The sequence below is a fragment of the Schistocerca serialis genome, unplaced genomic scaffold (genome assembly GCF_023864345.2).
Source record: "Schistocerca serialis cubense isolate TAMUIC-IGC-003099 unplaced genomic scaffold, iqSchSeri2.2 HiC_scaffold_1458, whole genome shotgun sequence".
NCBI lineage: Eukaryota > Metazoa > Arthropoda > Insecta > Orthoptera > Acrididae > Schistocerca > Schistocerca serialis.
Genome location: NW_026047689.1, coordinates 894607 through 915432, shown reverse-complemented (window position 1 = coordinate 915432; position 20826 = coordinate 894607). Strand labels below are relative to the sequence as shown.

At 43.3% G+C, this 20826-nt stretch overlaps 1 protein-coding gene across 1 annotated transcript in view; it reads left to right on the top strand.

The window, feature by feature from the left end:
- LOC126443335 (uncharacterized) overlaps positions 1 to 20826 on the top strand; it is a 74214-nt gene that overhangs the window by 21030 nt on the left and 32358 nt on the right. Inside the window, exons 3-4 of the mRNA XM_050090928.1 lie at positions 1911 to 2019; positions 14812 to 15015. Coding sequence (XP_049946885.1) covers positions 1911 to 2019; positions 14812 to 15015 — 313 coding nt within the window. The remainder of the gene's footprint in view (positions 1 to 1910; positions 2020 to 14811; positions 15016 to 20826) is intronic.

Below are 20826 nucleotides of genomic sequence, written 5' to 3'. Positions count from 1 at the left end.
GCTAACAATTTCACTCAAGGTTGCTTTGACTTTCTTATGCGTTGACTCAGTCCTTCCAACAATCATTTCTTTTTCGATTTCTTCACATTTTTCAGGCAGCTATTTCGTCTTGGCTTTCCTACACATCCTGTCTATTTCATGCCTCAGTGACTAGCCTTTCTGTATTCCTGAATTTCCCTGAACATTTTTGAACTTCCTTCTTTCATCATGGGTAATAAAAGAAATACTTCAGTTATTTATTTTAATTCCCATGGTTTCTTTGCAGTTACTTTCTTTGTATCTATATTTTTCTTTCCAACTTCTATTATTGTCCTTTTCAGAGATATCCATTCCTCTTGAAGTGGACTGCCTACTGGATTATTCCTTGTTGCTGTATCCATAGCCTTGCAGATCTTCAAGAGTATCTCGTCATTCCTTAGTACTTCTGTATCTGACACATTTGAGTATCGATTCTTTCTGACTTATCTCTTAACCTTCAACGTACTGTTTATCATTACTACATTGTGATATGAGTCTATATCTGCTCCTGCGTATGCCTTACAATCCACTATATCCTTTCAGAATCTCCTTCGGACCATGATGTAATCTAACTGTTGTTCCCCATATCACCCAGCCTTTTCCAATTATACATCCTTCTCTTGTGATTAAGAGTATTCGCTATTACTAGCCGAAGTTTATTACAGGACTGAGTTAGTCTTTCTTCTCTCTCATTCCCTGTCCCAACCCCATATTCTCCAGTAACCATTTCTTCCACGTTTTCTCCTACAACTGCATTCCAGTCTCCCACGAGTAATGGAGTTTCATCTTCCTTTACGTACTGTATTACCCTTTCAGTACCTTCATATACTTTTTCTGTCATCTTAAGCTTCCGACGTTGGCATGTACTGTCTGAACTATCTTGTGGGTGTTGGTTTGCTGTCGATTGTGATAAGCTTAACTGTATCACTGAACTCTTCACTGTAACACACTCTCTGCTCTACCTTCCTAAAGAATCCTACTCCCGTTATACTGTTTTCTGCTACTGTTGGTATTACCATAATAGCAGCCCAAACTACGACAGTCCCGCCCCACAGCAGAACCCATGGATAGAGACCTGCACCGGTGCCTGGTCACCTACACAGCCTTGTACGACGATCCCCAGTCGACGTTCGAAATCTGTACTCGCCGGTGAACACAAGCCCACTCCACTGATCCAGGTTCCGTTTCACGTGTCCCCTTAGACAATTTCTTCGCACTCCAAGGTCCCAGGTAGTTGTTTATTGTTGTTCGTAGTTGTCGCCTAGTGACCACATTCATCGTGTGAAACTGGCTACTTACTGACTGTGTCGACGAGCCTCCGAGTTGACACCAAACTGAGGGAGTACTTTTACAGATAGAGGCTCCAACAAAACACAAGTGGAACTGAGACCACAAAGTTCTACCTCCATGATACAGAGGCACACAGGCAGTCATATGAGCCCCTGGATAGGAACAAAATTTCCTGCAGCTACTTCCTTAATTACCTTAGTGTATCCCTCTTCCTGTCACTGTCATTTATGCAGCACTGCGCGGACCTGTGAAAGTCGTTTGGTTCAATTCTAAATCAACTGCACTACATTCCTGCAAAAAACTGGGGAGCAAATGTAGACAAACAAAACAACACTGCAATTTCTGTTGGTTATTGAGCTGTCGCATATTGTGCTAAAGCGTGGGAGAATGGCACTCATACAGTTAAGACGTAAGGAGCCATGTTGACTCTTAATGACATTGCTACAACAGCTCCCACTTACGGGGTTGCATGTTCAGTCCAATTTTGTCCCTGCTAATCTCACAATCAAGGATGCCAAGGTACTAATTCCTAAGACAGGGTGCAATAAGTATTCAGTCCAACTGAGTAAGGTAGCGCAGTATGATCTTTCTTGTCACGAAAGATCAAGATTCAACCTCATCCAAACGGCACAGGAGAGACATGGCAACGTCTTGAAAACGTGGTATTATAGTGGAGGTGCTGCTCGTGACTATGGCGCCAAGGAGCAGACGGTGAGCCATGTTGTGGGGGAGCGGCCACTCCATGCCTTTGAAGGCCGTCTGCCGTGCTTGTCCAATCATAGTTCTGGCTGCATGTTTGTATGTGAATTCTTGTATTTCATCAGAAATGATCAGTTCGCCATAATATGTTAGCAGACTCGATACCAGTCGTAATGTACGCAACAATTCCTGTCTAACACCTCGATTCGTCTCTAATGGGCTGGCGACCTCTATCAATGGGAAACGTAAAACCTGGAGAGGGGAAAGTTCAGTTTAGTTTTGACTATTCTAGTCTACAAAATACAGTCAAGTTTCAGAATATCATCTGTCACATAAGCTGACTCCATTTTATTTTGAAAGGTTGAACAACATGGAATGGAACGCGACAGCGCTGCAAGCGGGTGACCTGAGGCATCATATCCTGTCCCAGTCAGCGCATGCTGTTCGGCGCATCACAAGAGCCACGGTCGGCAGGGTGAATTGTGAGAGGCGGCGTCGTGTTCAGTTAGTGTGGTTGGATAAACCTGGTGAGTATATTATTTGGAAGTTCGTTATTGTTAAATAAAGCGTAATGTGCTCATTTAGGTTTTCTATAAAAACTCTCGTCGAAGTTAATCAACGCGTGGTGATGGAGCTTCACCACATTTGAAAATTCTGTCCTAATTAAAGTGCACAGAAATAAAAACATAAGAACTAAATAATAATCACACTGAAGAAAAGAAGCAGTTATCTAATCACAACCGATTGCATCTAACATGAGAAGATCACCAACCTGGTCTCACATACAAAACGCTCACTTGCAAGGTGTGAGCCCCAGCTGTCTATGTCGCGCGGAGATTTGGACGATTGTACGCAGTTAAGACCTTCTCAACACGTAGCTTTTCAACGCTCGTGTACCACTTGTTTCTGGCACGCTCCGCTGCGTTCGCCCATCGTCGGAGCTCGAACTACTGTACGGTACGGTGAGTAAGAGGTTCGCGTTTATAGTGCCGGTGAACCGACAAGCGACAGTGTGGCACGTCCAGGAGCAGTATACAGTGACGGTCAAACTGCCACGTTTAAACGTCAAAGCTCGCGACAGTTGTGACCGGTAAGCGTCGTTATATGTGGCTATTCGACTAACTCTTACACGAGGCAAAAGAAACTCTATGAGCGTTTCTTTGTGCTACTATTTGTACCTTGCGATTTAGTTGCGGCAGTCATACAGAAGACCCGTTAAATGGAGAGAAGAATAGTTGATTGACGTTAGACTATTCTTTATGAGAGGATGGTGGTGACAATGATGACGATATCCTTTCACCACGATCATTTTCGTCAAACAACTTCATTGGCACAATGCGACGGAGACGTAAAATCACGAACTGACTGTTTAGGAAGCTTGCTTTGAAGAGGTAATATTGTCAGATTTCACCTTGCCTCTGCCCGTAACAGAGATCTGTGTGTGTGTGTGTGTGTGTGTGTGTGTGTGTGTGTGTGTGTGTGTGTGTGTGTGTGTGTGCGCGCGCGTGTGTGTTTTATAAAAAACTGCTGCAGAATATGTCCTAAAATATTGCCAAACAGTGTTAACCATACATGCGCATGGCATTGAAATATTATCTGCTCATATTGCTTACCCGTTTTTCATGTTAAATAACGTGTGTTCTACTTGAAGAACAAAGTTTCGAAACACATGGGGCAGACGTGACCGGCTCCACACACGTCTTCCCACACTTGCGACATGAAGCGGGTCTGAGGGCTCTGGACGTCTCCCCGCTGCACAGTACTCTGCACTCGTGCATCAGGCAGCTGCGGTGGGGCGCAGCCAGTGGCAGGCAACCTGCACCTACAGAACTCTAAAAACTCTGCATTCAAGACGTCTGAAATGAGTTATATCATAAGTATGGCCATTTATTTTAAGAGTGGGCTGGTGTTTGGTATCTAGGGTTGAGATCTTGCAAGTGTACGTTTTTCTCCTTACAAAAGAAGGTCGAGTTAGTTATGTTTATGTGGAAGGTTACAAGTAATAAACATGAAGGTTGAGAACAGATTTCATTCGATGTCAGATAAGGAGAGATCATGCTGACACAGGAGTAGAGCACACCGCCTCTAGCCTCGACAAGGGCCTGAGTTGGCCGACAAAGAGAGTCCACGAGTCTCTCCAGTTGTGTCGTGTTCAGCTGACGTCACTCAACAGGTCCCGTAGAGCCGCCAGACCGCAGCGACGTTGAGACCGCCGCTGCCCACACGCTGGTCGCAGACATCTGCTGTGAGGCTGAGACCGGATGGCTTAGCGGGCATGTCGTGATGCGGCAGGACGGCTGAGTGTTCGGTCGTCCAGCCAGGAGCGTGTCCACGTGACCCTGTGAACACGGCTGCTGTCTTGGGAGCGTCCCCAGGGCACTCAGCACGAAGGTAGCGCACAGGTCCGGATTAAAAAATCACTATGCGATGTGATGCGATCTAGACTGCTCGCTCACTAAACTTCAGCACAGATCTCTGACACGTGACGTTTTAAGAATCTCGTTCATTGTCGTTGCGATAAAAGTGACAATGCAGGAAGGTACTGTAACTTTTACGAAATTTTTAGACCTTTAATGCCATACGCTACAGAGCGTACGGGGATCCACTACACGCTGCCAACCCCAGCAGAACAGACACTAAGAGTCGCAAGAAACGACAGAGCCCGTGTCCTTAGAAATAGTGTAAAGTGCGTTATAAAAAGTAGCGGAATTTGGCACATTGTGTAGATTTATTTACTTCTTTATGCGTTTATTCCACCTGATAAAATTAAGGCATTCGTGCACTCTCTTATATATAACCTGACATTTCAATGAGTCAACATTACGAGATGCGAAGTACACGGGCAGCTTACGGTAGTGATAATTATACTACTTCTGCTAATAACAACAACAACAATGGAGACACATATGAACACACGTTTCTCTTGATGGGACATGCACAACTGTTGATACACATCCCAGTGATAAAATCAACTGCTGATGTACAATTTTGCAACTGTAGCATGTTATGCTTTATATCAGAATACACATACTACAAAAATTGTAGCTCTGCATCTTTAAGTTGACTTAGATGTAAAACAGTGTAACTGTTTCAAACTGTGGATGCATTACTTTTACATGTTTGTTCACCTTTCTTTTAACAAATTACATAATGATAAAAATATCAAAACTTTACGTACTGCAATTACATAACATTATTGCTTCAGTACAAACAGTCATGATTGCACACGAGGTTTGGCCTTGGAGCGGAGTGGAAGAGGGGGGAGTCCCTTTCTCTCTCCCTCTGTCGCTCTTTGTTTTAACTCGCAACCGTCGGTAGCTACAGAAAACTCTCGCTTCCCCACGGGAGGTATGCTTCGAAAAGGATCGAGGCACAGGAAAGTTCCATCTGAGGTTACGTCCTGGCGAGACTCTTCTTAATACTCGTACATCTGTATTAATCCGAAGAATTGTCCGATTATCTATGTCTAGTAGTCGAAATCTATCGTTTTCTAAATCCTGCTCTTCGATTGTGTGGCACACCTAGGCCCAGACATAAGCTCAGATGTCAGCTGAATTGCGATCAAGGGTGGATTGAAGTTTAAGAGAATGGTCTGGCAGGATAAATGCGGGAAGCAGTGGGACACTGAAGTGGAGGGCATTCATGAAATGCCTCTGAATTTCTCTTGGGCTGTAGATACTACGTTGATGAATACCACACAGGCAGTTAATCTGAACAGGAATGGACATCTATCAGAAGGGCATCACAGAAGTTGGACAAACAAAGAACTGGCAACCAATGCTGTACAATCGCAATAAAGTCATGAGATGTTCAATTGAATCTTTTACGAGTATTAGAACATGTTACGCGTTTCGGCGTTACACCCATTTTCAGACATATGTTACAAACACGTACAAAACATAAGCAAACAGCATACTCAACACGTCTCAACGTTACAGAAAATGAGATGTGGTCATATGAGTTACATACCGCAAACTTCAACTCCTTCTTACCCAACCATGCGTACAGCCTTGACAATTCAAAGAAAGTGTCGAATAATATATGACTGCGGCTCGAGCAGTCTTGAAGCAGAGTGTATACTGACGCTAAACAAGTCAACCAGCAGCGAAGTGCCCTCGGTAGGGGGTACTGTATGGTCATGTGCTCCATGTGTTTGCATGTAATTTAAGGATAATATACTCATCATATAAATCTAACAGGGTGTAATTACGACTAGCAGTCGGAATAGTACTTCTGTACACGTTAACACTAAAAGTTTTTTAAATTTTTTTTTAAAACTCCAAATTTTTTTACATTGCCATACTATGCCTATAGCCAGTAGTGGCACTAAACACAACTCAAACCATATGTCAATATAAAATAAATAATAGGGAGAGGGGGGGGGGGGGAGTTCCTTGGTGAATAAACCTTTCAACCTCTCAAATCTCTAAAAGAATACCACCAAATTAAATATAACCAACATTATCCATCATAAACTAAATCCCTGTGATCAGCTCGCGTACACAAACGTCTTAGGCGCCATCTGTTATAGCCAACGGCAACCACATCGGCGGAAGCCATCCGCCTATCGAGTTACAGCCAAGTGATACTCATGGGCCATGATTGCCCAAACAGAAGCCAGCAAACAGCAACTTACACCCCTCTACCACATGGAAAAAGTTTAATGGTGAGAGGAAGAGCATTTTCATAAAATCCCAAAAGATACGTGGGCTATACCTCATACATTCCTTATATAAACTAGTGGCACGACAATTGCCCCAGTCCTACCTATGCTATCCGGATACCGGAGAGCTATAGATTTTTAAAAAACAAATACAAAACATTAAAAGTGTTAAAACTTTAGTCTAAAATCAATAAAATAAACCATGGTGTCACCAAAGAGCACCCAAAGGGCACGGTGGTGAAAAAATCTGTAAATGCCAACCTATATGCCCATCTAACGTTCCCTGTATGACGTTAAACTAGCCAACCACTCGGCAAAAAACCTAGCTTATCATAATGGTACGTGGACAGAACACCACCAGCTCCTATAAAATACACAATCATACTTCTAATGAGCGGATAATAGATACCAAGTTCAAAACAGTATCCGTTCAAACAAGCCAGAAAACAAGTTGTTCCCACCGGAACCCTGTTTATTAAATACTGGGTGTGCAGCGTGCTGTATACGCGCGTAGATCTCCAGATCTTCAAAGTTATCTAAAATCTTCCCTTTAGGTTATAAATGCTGAATTCTTAGGCTATCTTATATCAGGGCCCGCTTTTGGCCAGTCTCCCTCATATGACACCCCAGCCCACTATTATTACTATAGTTATGCTCTCTAAACCTTGTGGCAAAATTCCTACCCGTCTGACCAATGTATGTCCCAGCACATCCCCCACACTTAAATTGGTATATACCGGATTGCTGAAACTTATCTGTTTTCCCTTCGTCCTTATGTAGTAATATTCCTCCCAACTTCTTCCTTGTATGGAAGCCTACGCGAACGCCAGCCTCCCTGAATGCTCTAGTTATTTTTTGACAACATGGTCCAATATATTCCATTGACACAATATTACTATTTAATTTTTGGCGGCCTGACTGCCGCGTCTTGTTAAGAATTTTAGCTCCAAACTCTCGTATGAATTTTTCCTAGTACCCGTTAGCCCGTCGTAATTACACCCTGTTAGATTTATATTCTGAGTATATTATTATTGAATAATATGTGAATGCAGCGCCCCGACACTTTCTTTGCGTTGTCAAGACTGTACGCCTGGTAGGGTAAGAAGGAGTTCAAGTTTGAGGTATGTAACTCATATGACCAGATCCCATTTTATGTAATGTTGAAACGTGTTGAGTGTGCTGTTCACTTATGTTTTGTACTTGTTTGTAACATATGTCTGAAGATGGGTGTAATCCCGAAACGCGTAACATGTTCTAATAAAAGATTCAATTGAACATCTCATGACTTTATTGCGATTGTACAGCATTGGTGGCAAAATTTTTAACATAAAAATTATCGCAGGCCTCAGACGGGATTTTATGTTCTATATATCAAACAAAGATAGATGTAAGGAGCTAACGGAAAAGAAACCTTGGCAAACAGAAAAAACACTGCAACTGATCGGTAAATGTTGAAGGTGCAAAAACGTTCAGAGGAACACAGGAATACAGCAGTATAAGTCACTTGGGGACGAAGTAACTAGGGGTAGATGTGAAACCAAAGCGAAATGGCTTTTGGAAAAATGTGAAGAGAAAGAATAACACATGGGCGTCTGAAAGATTTATTCATTGTACACATTACTCAAAAGAACATTTGACGTAATCTTTAAGAGTGCATCGGGAATTCCACTGTCAAATGCAGAGGAGAGTGCAGGTAGGTGGAGAGAGTAAACTGAAGGCATCTACGAGGGGAGAGACCCGTCTGATGACTTGACAGAAGAAGAAATGAGAATCACAGTGGAAGACACTGGAGATCCCACATAAGAGTCAGAGCTTAACACAGCTTTGGAAGGCAGAAGCGATAGGTAACATACCTTCGGAGTTTCCGAAATCATTAGCGAAAGTGTCAACCAAGAACTACTGAAGTTGTCGTCTAGAATATACGAGAATGGCGCTATACCATTAGATACAACCCTGAAGATATATGCAGATACTTGCGAGGCCTATCGCACAATCAGCTTAACGCCTCATGTATGGAATTTGTCGACAGGAATAATATATACAGAGGAATGGAAAGGATAGTAGAGGATACGATAGATGACGATCATTTTGACTGTCAGAAGGCTATTAGCACGTCTGACATTGTAACTGATGAGGGAAGCAAAACTTGGAAAATAAAATGGACACATTCATAGGCCCTGTAGACCTAGAAAAAGCATCCGGAAATGTAAAAGTCTGCAAAATGTTCGAAATATTGAGAAAAATAAGAGTAAGTTGCAAAGAAAGACGGGTAATACGTACAAGAACCAAGAGGGAACAATAAGGTTGCATGACCAAGAACAAAATGCAGTCCCATCGTCCTACCAACGTATTTGGAATGTTCCATTCTTCACCGATTCTGATGAGAAACTCATCATTTCTTTTCTTATCAGTCAATCTAATTTTCGACATTCTTCTCGAGCACCACATATCAAACGCTTCAGTTCTCTTCTGTCGCGGTTTTCCCACTGTCCATGATTCACTTTCATAGAATACTGTGCTCCAAACTTACACTATGAGTTACTCGTATTCCAACTAAAACCGACATTTAATTGGATAGATAAAGAAAACTACTCACCAAGCGGCAGCAGAGCACACACATAAAAGACTGTTGTGATTGACAAGCTTTCTGGCCAGTGGCTCCTTCTTTAGGTAGGAGGGTTGAAAGGGAAGGAAGAAGGGTGAAGGAAAAGGACTGGAGAGGTCTAGGAAAAGAGGTAGATTTTGGAAAAGTCACCCAGAACCGCAGGTAAGGGGAGACTTACCGTACGAGATGAGAAGGGAAGACTAATTGTTGGGGACTGCATCGGACGAGATTTGAAAACCTAAGAGCTTAAAGGTAGAAGACGTGGTGATATGTACGACAGAGATTACTGCTAAGACATTTATCACAAGTTATAAAGAGTGAGAAGCTAAGTGCATTGTACATAACAGAGGTGGGATGGGGCGGTGTAAAATAGATGGGAAAGACAATGAAAGATGCAGGAAACTGAAACGGAGTGAAGCAAAGAGCAATTAAAGTGATAAAAAGCTGGGTGGCGAGAACCAAGGACATGTTGTAGAGGTAGTTCCCACCTACGGAGTTCTGGGAAACTGGTGTCTGGGGGAAGAATCCAGATGGTGAAACAGGCGATGGTGTCACGAATGTCATGCTGTAGAGCACGCTCTGCCACAGGATATTGTGAGTTGGCAGTGTATACCCTCACCCTATACCCATTCATGCTAACTGATAATCTGATGGTAGTAATGCCTATGTAGAAGGCTGAACAGTGTTATAATAGCTGGGATATGACTTGTGTCGTTTCGCAGCTGGCTCTCCCTTTGATAGAATATGTTTTCCTAGTTACAGGGCTATTATATGTGGTGATAGCAGGACACACTCTTATTAACTTGTGATCACTGTTTTAGCAGTAATCTCTGTCTTGCATGTTACCCTGTGTTCTTTAAGCTCTCAGGTTTCCAAATCCTGTCCGATGCAGTCCCCAACAATCAGTCTTTCATTCTCATCTTGTACGGTAAGACTACCTGACCCGCTGTTCTGGGTGACTTTCCCAAAATCTACCCCTTTTCCTAGACTTCTTCAGTCCTTTTCCTTCACCCTTCTTCTTTCCCCTTCAACCCTTCTGTCTGAAGAAGGTGCCACTGGTTCCAAAAGCTTGCCAATCACAACAGTCTTTCATGTGTGTTCTGCCGCTGCTTCGTGAGTAGATTCTTTTATCTATCCTCTTAAATAATTTTATCGATAATTGTTTGTTTTCGTTGTTACAAAACTGACATTTGATGTTGGTTGACTTCGTTTGGCCAGGAACATCCTCTTTGGATGTTCTTCTCTGCTTTTCATGTTCTCTTTAACTTGGCCATTATGAGTTACTTTATTCTCAAGGTAGCAGAATCTTTCAGTTGGTGTAGATCCTCGGCTACAGTTCTGACCTTAAGTTCAACACTGATCCCATTTCTGCTAGACTTCATTCATTTAGTCTTTCTTCGGTTTAGTCTTAATTCATAGAGTGTACACATCTGATTGTTCATTCTATTCAACACTTCCTACAGTTACCTCTCCCTTCCACTGAGAACTGCAATGACATCAGCTATTCCTGTCATTGATAGCCTTTCAACACGAATTTTAATTCCATTTCTGAACCCCTCGTTTATGTCTGTCATTGCTTCTTCGATGTACAAATCGAATGGTAGGGGCGATTACATGTATATCTTTCGCCTTTCCTAATCTGAGCAGTTATTGGTCTTCCTATTTTTTCCTCTTGTTTGATCCTACAGACGCTTCTAGATTTTCCTTAAGTCTCGCTTTAATCATCAATCGCCAACCCAGAAGTCCTTCTCTGATGCCTTTACCTTTCCTAAAACCAAATTGATCGTAATCTAACACTTCCTCAATCTTCTTTTTCCTCTTATACACATATTCTTGTCAGCAACTTGAGTGTGAGAGCGCTTTAGGTAATTGTGCGGATGTCCTCGCACTTATGTGCCCTTGCGACATACAGAACTATGTGAATGATATTTTCCAGAGATACTGATTGTTTATCTCGAGAACCAATTTGAATAATAATTTGGCTTCCAAATTTCTCAAGAATTTTCGAAATTCCGAAGAACTCTTCCATATGCCTTCCACATGATTTGATCATGAGTCTTCCTAACCCCTGTTTGTTTCTGTGGGCTGGAGAGGTAGGCAGCTCGACGGCCGCTGCTTCCCGTGACGTCTCACGAGGCCACCTGAGGACAGAGCAGCGTCGACCTGACCGCCACAGGCAAAAGCGACTCCCGCCGCTGAACACCACAGAACGCCCTACACTGTGCTGCTTGTGGTGTGGTGTCAGTGGTAGCCACAGATCTCAACCCGGGTTACATCGGTCTGTCTGTGATGGCTGGTGAACTTCCCAGCACTCTGTTGTCTCCACCCCAACCCGTGGCTATACATTCTGCAGTCGTTGCCCTACAGCCAGATGCCAGTGTAATGTGTCGGTACGATGCTCTCAAGTCCCTCATGCCGAAGATTCGTTTTTTTACAGAGACATAAAGATCCACGTTCCTTGGACTTTCTCTTTTGCGATTTGCCGCTGAATAATTCCAGTAGCATTAGGAACGCAATAAACATCGTGTACATACATGATTCTCCATCTTTAGCAATGTCTTTTCTGTACTGAAAATAAGCTCGCATAAGGACGAAATGCGAAAAATAATGCAGTATTTTTCTTAAAGACCTCGTATCTGCTATTAACTATAACATTATTTGTTTCCACGACTACAGTTTCGATCCTATGCCCTTTATACAGGTACACAGCAATAACCGAAAAGTGAAGGGCAGATGGCATGTATAGAACGCCACTATCATCCCATACATGAGGGAGTTATATTACAACCAATACTAAAAACTGTACGTCACTTGCATTGGGTCACTGGAGGTGTCAAAATTTACGAATCTTCTGACGTGTGCATATCTCACTGTTGTCTCTGTATGTTGAGTCTCCTATCTCCGAGTGTACATCAACTTTAGATGAGCGTAAGGATCATAGTTATGGCATAAGGTAAATTTATTGTTACTGATGTTAACTTCACTAACATGAATCCCCTCAAATCACTGTTCATGTTGTTTATATGACAACTGAGGCGGTTGGTGGGGAACATATTCACAAATCATTTCTTCTTTGTTCTTAGCAGTGATTATACATCCCACAGTAAACGTTTTATATCAGAGTATCTTAACATCGTGTTTACATTCGTTAACGGAATTTGCCATTCTGTTTACGATACAATCATTTGATGTAAAGAAATAAAATAAGACATTTCTTTATTATGATAGGGCGTAATAGTACATATGGTATCCATCGTATTCACAACAACTTTCGTACATGAATTGATCTACTGGACAAATAAAAAGAAAAAGGAGTACAAAAATGAGATAAAAACATGTGATGGGATACTTGTCACAAATTACAGAACATTATGTGTATCATCATGTAATTGTAAAATGTACTGTTAACATGTAAGGTACTGTACCAGTACAAATGTAGTCATACATTACCATGCTCCTTAGAACGTTTAGGCCGAGAATGGCTTTTTCAGCTACACTTACAAAACACTTTATTCATTTTTTTACTGAATTATTAAAATACACTCCTGGAAATTGAAATAAGAACACCGTGAATTCATTGTCCCAGGAAGGGGAAACTTTATTGACACATTCCTGGGGTCAGATACATCACATGATCACACTGACAGAACCACAGGCACATAGACACAGGCAACAGAGCATGCACAATGTCGGCACTAGTACAGTGTATATCCACCTTTCGCAGCAATGCAGGCTGCTGTTCTCCCATGGAGGCGATCGTAGAGATGCTGGATATAGTCCTGTGGAACGGCTTGCCATGCCATTTCCACCTGGCGCCTCAGTTGGACCAGCGTTCGTGCTGGACGTGCAGACCGCGTGAGACGACGCTTCATCCAGTCCCAAACATGCTCAATGGGGGACAGATCCGGAGATCTTGCTGGCCAGGGTAGTTGACTTACACCTTCTAGAGCACGTTGGGTGGCACGGGATACATGCGGACGTGGATTGTCCTGTTGGAACAGCAAGTTCCCTTGCCGGTCTAGGAATGGTAGAACTATGGGTTCGATGACGGTTTGGATGTACCGTGCACTATTCAGTGTCCCCTCGACGATCACCAGTGGTGTACGGCCAGTGTAGGAGATCGCTCCCCACACCATGATGCCGGGTGTTGGCCCTGTGTGCCTCGGTCGTATGCAGTCCTGATTGTGGCGCTCACCTGCACGGCGCCAAGCACGCATACGACCATCATTGGCACCAAGGCAGAAGCGACTCTCATCGCTGAAGACGAAACGTCTCCATTCGTCCCTCCATTCACACCTGTCGCGACACCACTGGAGGCGGGCTGCACGATGTTGGGGCGTGAGCGGAAGACGGCCTAACGGTGTGCGGGACCGTAGCCCAGCTTCATGGAGACGGTTGCGAATGGTCCTCGCCGATACTCCAGGAGCAACAGTGTCCCTAATTTGCTGGGAAGTGGCGGTGCGGTCCCCTACGGCACCGCGTAGGATCCTACGGTCTTGGCGTGCATCCGTGCGTCGCTGCGGTCCGGTCCCAGGTCGACGGGCACGTGCATCTTCCGCCGACCACTGGCGACAACATCGATGTACTGTGGAGACCTCACGCCCCACGTGTTGAGCAATTCGGCGGTACGTCCACCCGGCCTCCCGCATGCCCACTATACGCCCTCGCTCAAAGTCCGTCAACTGCACATACGGTTCACGTCCACGCTGTCGCGGCATGCTACCAGTGTTAAAGACTGCGATGGAGCTCCGTATGCCACGGCAAACTGGCTGACACTGACGGCGGCGGTGCACAAATGCTGCGCAGCTAGCGCCATTCGACGGCCAACACCGCGGTTCCTGGCGTGTCCGCTGTGCCGTGCGTGTGATCATTGCTTGTACAGCCCTCTCGCAGTGTCCGGAGCAAGTATGGTGGGTCTGACACACCGGTGTCAATGTGTTCTTTTTTCCATTTCCAGGAGTGTATATTACTTATGTTAAAATAAATACACCCTAATTACAAAAAAGTGAATGAGTGGACATAATTCTTCCTCATTTCCATAAAAATCATACAACTCACGGGAAACGTCGTAAAGACTACTCATATTGTAAAACCAGCATATACACGATCCTGTGCAAATCGTTACGTCCTATGCTTGTCAGCAAGTCAAAGTCAAATAGCCAAACTATACATCCTCATTAATGTTACTTTCTATTATTAGCACATAAAACAGACTCGAATTTATCTCAAGATCTCTTATTTCTTAAATCTGTCTTATTGCTGGGCAAGCCGTGTGGATGATTTTTGAAATAGTTGTATATTTGCACTTCTTCAGGTATTTTGATACTTCTACCCTTAGGTTAATTTTTATTACTGGATCTACGTTAGGTGATGGTACTCTCTCTTTGCTTGATGTGCTCTTTAAATTCGTCGCTGGAATATGAGCTTTGTAACGTCCGGTCAAGGTGTCCATGCTGTAACTCATACGATTACTGACATTGTATATTGATCTACTTTCAAAAGGTAAATGCTACCTGCATACACTTTGTGGGGGCAGAAAGTGAAAGCTGTGCTTCTACAGAAGTCTGATCCACTGGCTTGTTCACCAGTCCGTCGTCTCCCGTCTTGTGCAGAGCTCCAGGCCCAGGCGGCTGTTTTCCGGGAACGCTTCTCCAGCTACTTGCGGGACTTCGCGCAGCTGCTCTCACACGGTGCGGCGCACTTCTCACAGCTGTTGGTTCCCCTCGCATTCAAAAGTATGGTAAGTGGAGTTTTTTCCTCCTCTTATAACGTACAGGGGGTGAGAAAATGACTCACACCATCTGGCCAGTTCTTGGAGACTGTTTCCCAGTTTACCTTCTTCACACTGTAGCTATCTTTCGTTCTCCAGTTCTAATACTAACCATCTGGAAGAATTCTGAACCAACCTCTACTTCTGTGAGCCTTTTGGGGCTATGATACAGGGAGGCTAAGCTCGGAATGGTTAGAGACAGGGAAGAAAACCGTCTATATCTTTCTTTTCTCGTATTTGCTAGCTACTTCTCTTACAGATTCAAATAACTTTGTATACAGTCCTGCTTTACAAGCTGAAGCATGTTAGCTTCATATTTAGTCGAGAGTGGTCTAGAGTCTCAGTGTGGCATTTCAAGTTTCCATCAGCATCTTCTCTTCCTAAGAATCTCTACTCCATATTGAAGGCCTATAAAATTACTTCTGCTCAACATGGAGGTTCGTCAACTTCAAATCTCCTTATTAACCTGTATACGTACCACATAATTCATACATTTCGAGACAACTGCTCAAACTCTTCCCACCTTAACATTCACGTGACCATTTCCCAGGACTCCATGACCAGACGATAGCGCAGCTGACACTTGTGGCTCGACGCCATTGGCGGCCCCCTGTGCTCACCACTGCCAGCCAGCACTGTCCGTGTGACACGGCAATGCCCCAGCCGCCGCAGCCACAGAGGACGCGCGTCAATAACGAAACCCTGCAGCTGGGGTCCACCAGTTAGCGCGTGTTGCGTCTGCGAGTGGCTTTGTTAAAGGCACTGTGCTACTACAGTCACAACCAGAACATTTTATGAATATGTCAAGGCCAAAGAAAACGTCTGTCAGACTAACCTGAAACCGGATGCTGCTTTCTTAGAGCATTCATCTCAGTCGTTATCCTTTCTGCACATGTCTCGTGGCCTAACTCGAACCATTATCGAGTCTGAATTCTCTGTCTATGATTTATGAACACTACCACCAGTGATTTTCCCACTACCGAGAATAACAGCTATGTGGTCTTAACACATACACTGGACTCGCATTCGGGAGGACGACGGTTCAATCCCGTGTCCGGCCATTCTGATTTAGGGCACGGCCGACTTCCTTCGCCATCCTTCCCTAATCCGATGAGACCGATGACCTCGCTGTCTGGTCTCCTTCCCTAAGCAACCCAACCTTAACACATAGAATGGCCACTGTGCATTATGACTGTTTGGATTCTGACAGTAGTATACATGGAAAGCAAATGCACGCAGTATGATCTGTGTCTTTGTGTAACTTTTTGTGGCGTATGTAGCAACGTGCCAGTCCCTAAAATATCGTGTGAGCCTCATTTTGGATCCTTTGAGAAGAGAATTAGGCGATACCTTAGTGAACTGAAAAGGTTCTGAGTAGATTAAATCTTTTTCCTATAAATATTACGGATGTTTGCTGGATGGTAATTTCAAAGATTGATAGTTGCAGGTTCCGTATTCAAGAATTGTTTCTGCCTACATCGTATCATGTCCTGTCATTGCATCTTGTTTTCGTTACCATCATCCATGCATTTCACTGTAGCAAAGGCAATTTACCTGATACGTATCCAATATTTTGTAGAGTTACTACCTCATAGCTTGCGAGAACATTTAAAGTACGACTTCTTTATTACATTTGCGGTGCAGTTACGCTTCGTTGATGATACACTGCACCTGCTTAGGAAAAGTGTAATTGCGAAAAGTTATTCAGTGAAACCAATGTTGTACAGATAGATTCCATTTAAAGACACACTTTGCTTTCTCATTGAAACTTAAGTCTTCAGACAGCTGCAGTAGTCTTGAGGTATTCGTATTCGAGATAATTCCTCTCGTGGTTCTTCACTACAGCCCTGCAGAGTAGTACGGCAAAGCGTGCTGTGGCCCAGGTAACGAGGCAGCTCACGATTTTGACCCTGTGCCCCTGGTAACTGGGCTCTCACATAATACTGTGTACAAATATGTATGTATGTATGTTCAGAATAGTTCAAATGGCTCTGAGCACTATGGGACTTAAATTGTGAGGTCATCAGTCCCCTAGAACGTGGAACTATTTAAACCTAACTAACCTAAAGACATCACACACATCCATGCCCGAGGCAGTATTCGAACATGCGACCATAGCAGTCGCGCGGTTCCAGATTGTATCGCCTAAAACTGGTCGGCCATGTATGTATGTAAATTTAAAAAATATTGTATTCGAAAAGGATTTCTTTTTTCTCTGACACCTCCCATCAATATAAAACTGATAGTCTTAAAGAGGTATTTTATTAAAAAAATATGAAGAAGAAGAACAACTGCATTGCGAAAACAACTGAAAGTTTTTTAATTTCGATTTTTTCTCGTATTTGTGATATACCTAACAGTTTTGTTATTTCGTAATTGATTCATATTTGTTACAATATACACATTCTTTTGTGAATAAGGTAATTTTTTAATTTCCAATATCTATGAAACACTTATTAGTAACAGAGAGAGAGAGAGAGAGAGAGAGAGAGAGAGAGACAGAAGTTTTCATTGTGAACATACTTTTAATTTCCAATATCTATTAAACACTTGTTAGTACCACAGAGAGAGAGAGAGAGAAGTTTTGAGTGTGTACATACTTAGAACAGCAACAGCAATGGCAGCACAAAAACAACACACACACACACACACACACACACACACACACACACACACACACACGCACCATAAACATATAAAATACTTTCTTTACACGGATGCATATTGTACATGTTCCACACGAAATATATACTCTGTCTCTCTCTCTCTCTCTCTCTCTCTCTCTCTCTCTCTCTCAGACACACACACACACACACACACACACACACACACACACATGGACGCACACAGTGTGCAATGAAATATTCATAATCTCAAACATGCAGTCAGAACTGTGTCAAACAGTTCATCAAACTATTCCACACACACCCAGTCAAGTGGAACACCTTTTTATCTTTTTACTAACAAATAAGCCCATCCAGACACATCAGTAAATAGTCTGGGTGCAGCAGATTTCCACACCTATGCCCCCCGATGAACCACTTGTGATCGCGATAGGACACCCCTGCTTCCAGCTGGAATTGCAGTATATACCTCAGTATATAACCTCGATCGAAAGGTCTCCTGATAAGCATTTGTGGTGCAGCGCCAATGCCCTAGAGGAGGCACCTGTTGAAGTCTCTGAACGTGAAAGTCTTTCAGGCTGTGCAAATCACCGTGTTTGTCATGCAGACTTGTGGGATAGTCCAGCTCTACCTCTAGGACATATCCCTCACCAGCGTCAGCAGCCACATATTTGATCTCTTTCCTCAGTCTGGTGATTTCACCTTTGGACATCCATGAGAGCCCTTGAAAAGGTACACTTTGTTGCATGGTTTGCCTGTAGAGACAGTTTACATCCAGGTAAAGGATGAAACTGAAATCGTCAGACAACCTGTACTCTCCCTCGAACATTTGCAGGTTATTTGCCTTGGCGTACCTGCTCACACATCGGCAAAGTCACTAGTGAATCTCATGTTCCAGGAAGACAACCATCTCAACGTTGGTCAAGAATTCGATGCTGGCTTGTGTCTTTCTTAACATGGCATCCCAAGAAATCTCAGCCATATGCTACAGAACTTCTCGAAGATGTTGCCGGTCAGATGTACATTCGTGTTCATCATTTTACATGTTCTGATAAATCAGAGATGCCGAAGTCCTGCTGTTCATTCACCAAGTGCCCGTTCTTTCCATTCATTATGGAAATGCCTCTTAGTTTACTAGAGAATCCAGATATTCGTATGGAAAGACCGCTTCTCCGTCACAAGTTGAAACTCTACATCATCGAGATAAGTGGCTCCCTTTGCTAAGAATATCTCCAGGACGCGTTGGTTCAGCAAATTTCTAAAGAGACGTGAGCATGAAGCGTTGTGAATCCAGGAAGTGGTGTGATCCTCTTTGAAGCGGCATATATTTGTGAACGGTGTCAGCAATGACACTGATCTCATCATCCTACTACCCAGACTCGTCAAAGTGCTGAACTACAAAGTGGGCATCGTGCTCACTGAAATTGTGGAAAAGATGGCTGTGTGCTGTGGCAGTTGGTACTTACAGTTACATGGGTTGTCAGCTGCACTCTGGGACTTCCCCGTTACGTGGCCACAGTCTCTACAGGGAGCTTCCTCACCTCTGTCCAGTCACAGTCCCCAGGTATAACGATCAGCTGCCTGCTTGTACAGTGCATCATTCTCCTTCACGTTGGTCATGAGGACGTTTTCACTATTTTTAAACATCCCGGACAAGACTTTCAAGCTCAGTGAGCAGCCATCTCGCCCTTTTAATTTTAGTGCACAGAACTTGATGGGTAGCCACATATCGTATGCATCATTTTGTGACAGTGATATGGGAGGCGGAGGCACCACGTTCACATTGTACCACAGGAGCTAGGAGGCGCTCTAAATCGACGTAAACGACGAAGGGACAGAAGTGTTGGTGAGAGGCATTCTTAAACTTCGAGAACCGTTTATCCTTGATAAGCATTTCCACACCTATTGTTTCCTGGCTCTAGCAGTCAATCAGGTGTCTTTCAAGATACATGATCTTGGTAAACGACTTGAGACATCTACAGCAAAAATATCTTGCACCTTTTTTGTTTTCATTTCAGAGGAACGTAGGTGGAACATGCATTTGATCCACCTAATTTACACTTGACTTCTTTGTCGATGTGCCACACAGTGTGTTAATGTTTGCCTTCTTCTTATGGCTTTCCTACATCCGGCCATAAACCAGAAATTAGAACGTCAGGGGACATCTGGTGTTTGTTGTATTCCCTGTATTTTTCGGGTAATTTCTATCGCTAGCGAGAAGCAACTATGGAAATCAATTTAAACTCTCATCATGATTCTGGGCATTAGGACATGCTTTTTTTTAGCAATATATACTTCTGAAGAGAGATGTAACTGGACCCCACAATAAGTTGATCAAAATCTTATGAATATAAATCAAGGTAGTATATACAGCTGAGTGTCTTACAGGACTCCCTTTCCTGCACCTCAGAAAAGTGACTCAGTATGACCGCTGTGGTATCGACTCACCCCATGATGTCACGACAGCTATCCCCCTAACTTGGACAATGCTCTTCCCCTCAACGACACGTCGAACTCCTAATAACTCTGCACACGAGAAGGACAAAGAGACGCAGTTGATAAGTATCTAAGGAAGGAGAAATAAAAATCCGTATTCGTATAATAATAATAATAAATTCTGAGTACTTACAGGTAAAACTGTTGTTGTGTTCATTACTGGAACATACTTCCAACAACTCATCATCAGTGGGCATGTTTGTCATTACGGGCATATCCAGCAAGGGAACTAGAAGAGGTGTACGACGTCGGTAGGGGAATATGTCTAAGAGATTATGAAGAAACCCAAAAGAAAACACAGGTGCAAAAGCACTAATAGCTGGTAGTAGTGTCAAAACGATATTCGCATTGAGCACATCTACAAACAAGAGAATCTCAAAAATAACAACAAAAAATTAAATACTGTAGAATAGGCGATATCTACCTCTGAACAATCGAAGTCGTTCCCTAGACATCGTCATTATCATTATCAGCTGCTGGGTTCAGATCCCACAGCGAGTAACGCCTGCTCGCACCTAGAAAAGAAGAGGTAGAACCCATAACAATCACTTACACTACTGGCGATTAAAATTGCTACACCAAGAAGAAATTCAGATCATAAACGGGTATTCATTGGACAAATATATTATTCTAGAACTGACATGTGATTACGTTTTCACGC